The sequence below is a fragment of the Podarcis tiliguerta genome (assembly GCF_965153285.1).
Source record: "Podarcis tiliguerta genome assembly, chromosome: 2".
Lineage (NCBI taxonomy): Eukaryota > Metazoa > Chordata > Lepidosauria > Squamata > Lacertidae > Podarcis > Podarcis tiliguerta.
In genome coordinates, this window is record NC_139535.1 from 3,410,071 (window position 1) to 3,416,070 (window position 6,000).

A 6,000-nucleotide genomic window follows, 5' to 3' on the forward strand; every position below is an offset into this window, starting at 1 on the left:
CCCCCGCTCGCTCGCCATCCCCTCACCGTGTGCATGTAGGGACAAAGATTAAATAAGCAGCTCCATTAATCAGAGTGACTGACTCACCACCTATCTTGTGACACGGGTATGATGTTCAGGAACCACCATACCATGTTCTATAAAGAGATGCTTGCAAAGCCACAACTTTTTCTTCTGGATCTAGGTTTAAAGCAAGCATGTCTGAAACAACCTACAATTAGAGTTTCACAGTTCTCTTCCACTCTCTCATGCCTAATTATGAGGACCATAAGTAGACCAGACAAACATTCATTCAAGTCAAACGCCAACTCAAAGAGGTACTTGTTGCTCAGGCTGGCTGACTGCCTCCACCCAACCCTTCAAGAGTGGATACTACTTCTCACCCAGAGATACGCCAATCTTTACACCAAAGGTTGTCCTAAACAGCATGCAAACCACTGCAATGTGGCCACTTCCTATACCTCTTGTCAGAGTTGAAGGAAAATAATCAGACAACCTCGCCAACTGGTTACTAGTGGTCCCCACCAGTAACCAAAGTTATTCAGGCCACCCAAACCTGTCTTTAATTATTACCACAGTAGGGTGGAAGGAGCCATGCCTGAAAGATGCGGGAGATTCTTAGTGGGACAGGAGAGCTGGGGGGGGGGGGCGGGAATTACATCTGGCAACCAATGAATCCCTTTGCTTCAGACAGTACATAGGTAGACAAGTCTAAAAATCCCAGGACACAAATTTTCGCAATCCTCTAGCGGTTATGATGGCTCATTTACCAGAAGTAATGTATTTAGCATTAACGTGTATACTCTATTCTTACCAAACTAAGCCTCCTAGAGCAAAATATGTATCAGAAGGCTATTGCTTGCAAGCCTGTCTGAATCACTTGCAGCTTCGAGGTCACAGGCACGCTTGAGCCTTGCTAAACATCTCCTTTTCTTCTGGAGTCCGGATATACTGCTCTATCTCACTGTCTAAAATGGGCTCATCCCCAGCGATAGCAGAATCTTCAAGGCTTAGCTCAGGAGTTCGTAGCCTCTTTGCGGGGTTCAAGACGCAGGGTGGGAGCAAAGGTTTCCGCTTGCTGAACTTCTGCTTCTCTCCTGAAAGGGAGGCCTCTTCTACTGTTGCAGCGCTCTCATCGATTAGCTGCAGTGGCGCAGCTGCTGAGTTTCCCAGGTCACGGTCTTCCGTAGTATCCACGATGCGGAAGGCAGCCTGTAGAAGCACACGGCGGTGCCGCAGAAGGTCACCCATGTACTTTGCCACGCTCCGACGGTCCACTTTCAGCACTCGCAACCAGCCCAGCTGAGAAGCCATTTGCAGGAGGATGTTATGCAGCTCCTTCAGTCTCTGGTGGGCTGGCCGGGGAGCATCCATACCAGCAAGCTTACAGAACTGAGAAAGGGTGCAAGTGAGGCGATCGACAGGCCAGAGAGACTGCCAAGCCAGGAAGGCTGCTGCTGTCACTATGGGGATGGGGTGCCGGCCGGTCACCAGCCACGTGTCGCTGGCAAGTTCCACCACCTGGATAGTCCTTGCCACCAGCTGCTCCTTTTCTTCCACAAACTTGGTCAGGACGCCGAGTGAATTCTGGAAAATCTTGAAGCTGGAAAGATGAAACAAGCCATTTAGATAGACTGACCTGGGTTGGGAGATGTGGCAGGATGGAGAAGACAAATAGGTGAAAGAGGGACATGAGCTAAATAAAGCATTCTGTGAAAGGGCAAAGGGCAGAAGGCCCTGCATTTTCCAAGGACACCAAAAAGGCAAGCTGAGCAGCTTGAATCAAAAAGGCAAGCATCTTCCATTAACCAGCACTATATGGGCAGGGCTGAATTTACACTATTCCTAACTTGTGCTCAACAGAATTCTGTTTGTTGGCTTCTTGCCCTTAATAAGAATAGGAAGGATTTCCAAGCAATTACGGGATTGGTAGCAGGAGCAGAATTCAAAATTCTGAGAATTATTTGTTTAAAAAAGGAGGTTTGCTGCCCCTGTGGCTAAAGAGAAAACCCTGGAACTGCCTGAAGTGCCTCAGATGAAATCTCAGAAATCAGGGAGTTGGAGTATACATGCACATATGAAAATACCCATTTCTTCCATGATGGAAGCACACAGCACACACAGGGTTCCTACATCCAAGCACTGACCACACCCATCCCTGCTGAACTTTAAGAAGCTTGCTGTTTCATCGGCCTTCCAATCAATATACCACACAGTCCGTATGATACTTGTAAATTCTGTCTCTGAACGATGGAAACTGTACACCAGCTTTGAGAATAAGAACTTCAACATACCTGTTGAGGTGGGTTTTCACCATATCCATCAAGCTGAGAGTAGGCACCTCCAGTGCCAGTTCCTTCAGGAAGCGTAGATAGGTCTTTGCAAACAACTCCTTGTCTCCATAGAGTAGCAGGCAGACCGTGCCCATGGTCAGGGGCCAGTTGTGCTGGCGGCAGGTCACAAAGAAGCAACAGCCCACAAGCATCTCCTTCTTCTCCAAGCTGACTAATCTGAAGCAGGGACGTTTGATTGTCTGCTGGTAATAGGACACGGCTGTATCTTCAAACAGAGAAGGAAGCCGCAGAACTTTGCAGAGATCTCGAACACGTTTGACTCATGTGGGGGGAAATATCACAGCAGTACTTAAGAAATGTTTCCACATACACATTTATCAGTGGCAAATCTAACTGCAGGGTAGGTCTTTGCCTGAATGAAGCTGCCCATATACTAAGATCATCTGTGGAGGCTCTGTTTCACATGCTCCCACTTTCAAAGGTTAGATGGGTGGCAATCATGGGTAACATATTTTCAATTGTGGTAGTGTAACTGGAGTGTCCAAACCAAGCCTACTTTGGCTTTTTGGGGATATTATGGAGAACTTTTTAAAATGAAAGTCTTTGGGGGCTCTAATTGAGAATGGCTGTTAGCATTGCTGTTTCAACTTCACATTTGATTTTAATTTGGCTTTTAGTTATGTATTGATTTTTATTTTTTGCAGCTGTACACACAATTATAATGGCCATTTAATGATAATGGAAACAGACTGGTCCATGGTTAACCAGTCTGTCAATGATTCAGCTGAGATTTGATCAGGCAATCAAACTGAACTCTGGACTCTATGCACCTCTAAAACTCTAAAATGGGTTGTTTTGATGTTGGTCCCACAGCAAATGGGTAAGACTGTTTTAAAAATGCAAATTTCTCTTTGCTTTTAGAAAGTGAAACAATGCAGCTCTTGTGGATGACAGGCACATTAATTTCCACAAAGCATCAAAAGAGTAATGCGGAATACATACCTCGCTGTACACAACGGCTCGTTTGCTCATTCTGACCAGTACTCCGTGAATATGTGACGTCTATGAGATAAAAACACAGATATCAGCCAAACTTTGGTCCAAGCTCTCAAACATGCCTCCATTTTTAAACTGTTGAATGGTGTGGGGCCTGTCTATATTTGAGAACTGCTTGCAAGTCGTATCTCAAATCCTATGTATTTGTAAGATACACAGAGTTGTCAGCTATTTTGCTATTCTTTGTCTCACCTTGTAAATGTTCTTCATCAGCATATGTGGTTGTGAGAAGCCCTTCAGTCAGAATGAAGCCACAGTCTGCGCACACCAGCTGGTTCTGAGCATAATGAGAGTCCTCTACAATTTCCAAGGAGCCACAGTCTGGACACTTCTTTTGGCTCGACATCTTAGCAGCCTGAAAGCATAAATCAGGTCCACAGTCGGTCACTGATATTTTGGTATTATTTAATTACTTCCATGTATTACATTTACCATATATCCCACCTGTCCTTTGAAGAGCTCAAGGTGGTATAATGGTTCTCTCCCCACTCAATTTTTTTTCTCACAACAATTCTGTGAAATTAGTTGGTTGTATTACTACTACTGGGATGTGGGTGGCGCTGTGGGGTAAACCACATAGCCTAGGACTTGCCGATCAGAAGGTTGGTGGTTCGAATCCCCGCGCCGGGGTGAGCTCCCATTGCTCAGTACCTGCTCCTGCCCACCTAGCAGTTCGAAAGCATGTCAAAGTGCAAGTAGATAAATAGGTACCTCTCTGGCAGGAAGGTAAACGGCGTTTCTGTGCGCTGCTCTGGTTCGCCAGAGGCGGCTTAGTCATGCTGGCCACATGACCCAGAAGCTGAACACCGGCTCCCTCGGCCAGTAAAGCGAGATGAGCGCCGCAACCCCAGAGTCGGTCACAACTGGACCTAATGGCCAGGGGTCCCTTTACCTTTATTATTATTACTACTACTATTATTATTAATTGAGTTTATATACTGTGGTATATTGAACGTGGTCACCAAACAAGACAAGGAAACCTGGATATAAGGATAACCCTTTTATTTGCAACGCGTTTGCAAAGGCGGGCCCCCGCACTCAAGAGTACGAAGAGCCCCGAGCAAGCTTCGGGTCGTGACTTTTGTTCCTATTGCTGCCGCCCCTCCCTTAGAGGCTTGGCTTACAATCTACCTATTGCAATTTAACACAATTCTAATACATAGACCAATCTACACTCATTGTCTAAGTTTTTACCTAATATGGGAGCTGTGCATTTTGAAGCTTCTTGTGGTCTTTGTGGTCTAACTGACAGGAAGCACGCTCAAGCTGCTGACTCTGCCTGCATACATGGTCTTCTGTAAATTTCCACTGGGTTTGAGGCACAATTGATTACTCCTTCTCACAATCCCCCCTCTTGTTGTACCCTGCCTCAAACTCACATAACAATTCCCAATGTTCTCCTTCTTCGCCCTCCGTAGGCACAGGGGCATACCGCATGGACATTAGCTGGGTTTGGACCTGCCTTTGCGCTAGTAGAGAAAGAGAATTATTGATTGCCCTTACAAATATGGGCAAAACACATGGAATTAACACACACCCAGCAGCTATGAGTCCAATAAGGGCCACTATTGCCTGTAGCCCGGGCAATTTTGGAAACCAGGATCCAAACATATCTTTAAAGTTTAACCCTTCCCATGTTTGCACCGGGACGTGTGCTAGCCTAATCATACGGTCTGCTATATCCTTAACTACTTTTCCACTATCATCTATTTCAATACAACAATTAGTCAGGTTAAATTTACCACAAACCCCTCCTTCCTTGGCCAATAAATAATCGAGCGCTAATCTATTTTGCATAATATAAGTGCGGCTCTTGGCACTTTCTTTAGCCAGTTTAGTTAAAGCAGAAGCAGTTTCATTAGTAATTATCTCTACCACAGCTTGTAAGCGTATTATTCGGTTTAGCAAATAAATAGGATCCCGTCCGAATGACCCTGCAGTCCCATCGTTAGCCCATGTCGCTGGCCCATAATACTGTATTATTCGTTCCGGGGGCCATTCGGTGTCTTTCCAATTCCCTATATGAATAGCCCGCTTTTTCCTGGGCCCTATTTCATCGTAGACAGGCATTCCCAATTTGGATTTTACTTCTAAGGGGAGCAAGAAAAAGCTAGGCCGCAAGGTGGCCAACACGCATGATCCTGTCCATTTTAAAGGGAGCCGGTTATATGCATAGGACCCACATGCCCAATAAAATCCATCTGGGGTTGTCCATTCTAAAGTGGTATTTTGGGGGTCCTGCAGAAAGGTCATGTTAGTCATGTTGGCTAAAGGTGAGGGCCACTTTTTGGAGGAATTATCCGAGCTCCACCATTCTTTACTATTCCATTGCCCTAGGCAGGGCATATTCCCTACCCATGTTCCATTGGTGTCATTCCTTAGAAAGCATTCTGTTCCCACCAGCTGATTAGAGATCTGCCATATCTCATTTCCCAAATGGTGGTAGGTAAAGTTCTTTTGGCTTTTATAGACCTCAGTATAGTTCACCTCATGGGCTACCCAGGGCCATTGATCCCCCATGTTGGTGCCCCCGCATACAAAACAATTCCTGACTGTTAGTTCTTTTGCAATTGTTTCGGCTAAGCTTAGAAACATGTTGTGAGCTTTAGGTGGAAGAGGGAGATGGTTGAGTTGTTGCATCTCCTCCTCG

General features: G+C 45.7%; 1 protein-coding gene across 1 annotated transcript; it reads right to left on the reverse strand.

Annotated features, from left to right (window-relative positions):
• Positions 1 to 8: 8 nt before the first annotated feature.
• Positions 9 to 4,056, reverse strand: LOC310671001 (transcription factor IIIB 50 kDa subunit-like). The gene is made up of 4 exons (XM_083426898.1): positions 3,543 to 4,056; positions 3,297 to 3,356; positions 2,295 to 2,613; positions 9 to 1,603 (listed from the first exon to the last, which is right to left on the reverse strand). Exons 1-4 carry the CDS (start codon positions 3,694 to 3,696, stop codon positions 895 to 897), a joined length of 1,242 nt encoding a protein of 413 aa, XP_083283024.1. The 5' UTR covers positions 3,697 to 4,056; the 3' UTR covers positions 9 to 894.
• Positions 4,057 to 6,000: the final 1,944 nt, after the last annotated feature.

Coding starts and splice junctions, on each gene's coding strand:
- LOC310671001 (XM_083426898.1), bottom strand. CDS start 3,696: ATGTCGAGCCAAAAGAAGTGTCCAGACTGTGGCTCCTTGGAAATTGTA. Junction 2,614..3,296: donor GAGCCGTTGTGTACAGCGAG/GTATGTATTCCG, acceptor CCCCCACATGAG/TCAAACGTGTTCGAGATCTC. Junction 1,604..2,294: donor GTGAAAACCCACCTCAACAG/GTATGTTGAAGT, acceptor TCATCTTTCCAG/CTTCAAGATTTTCCAGAATT.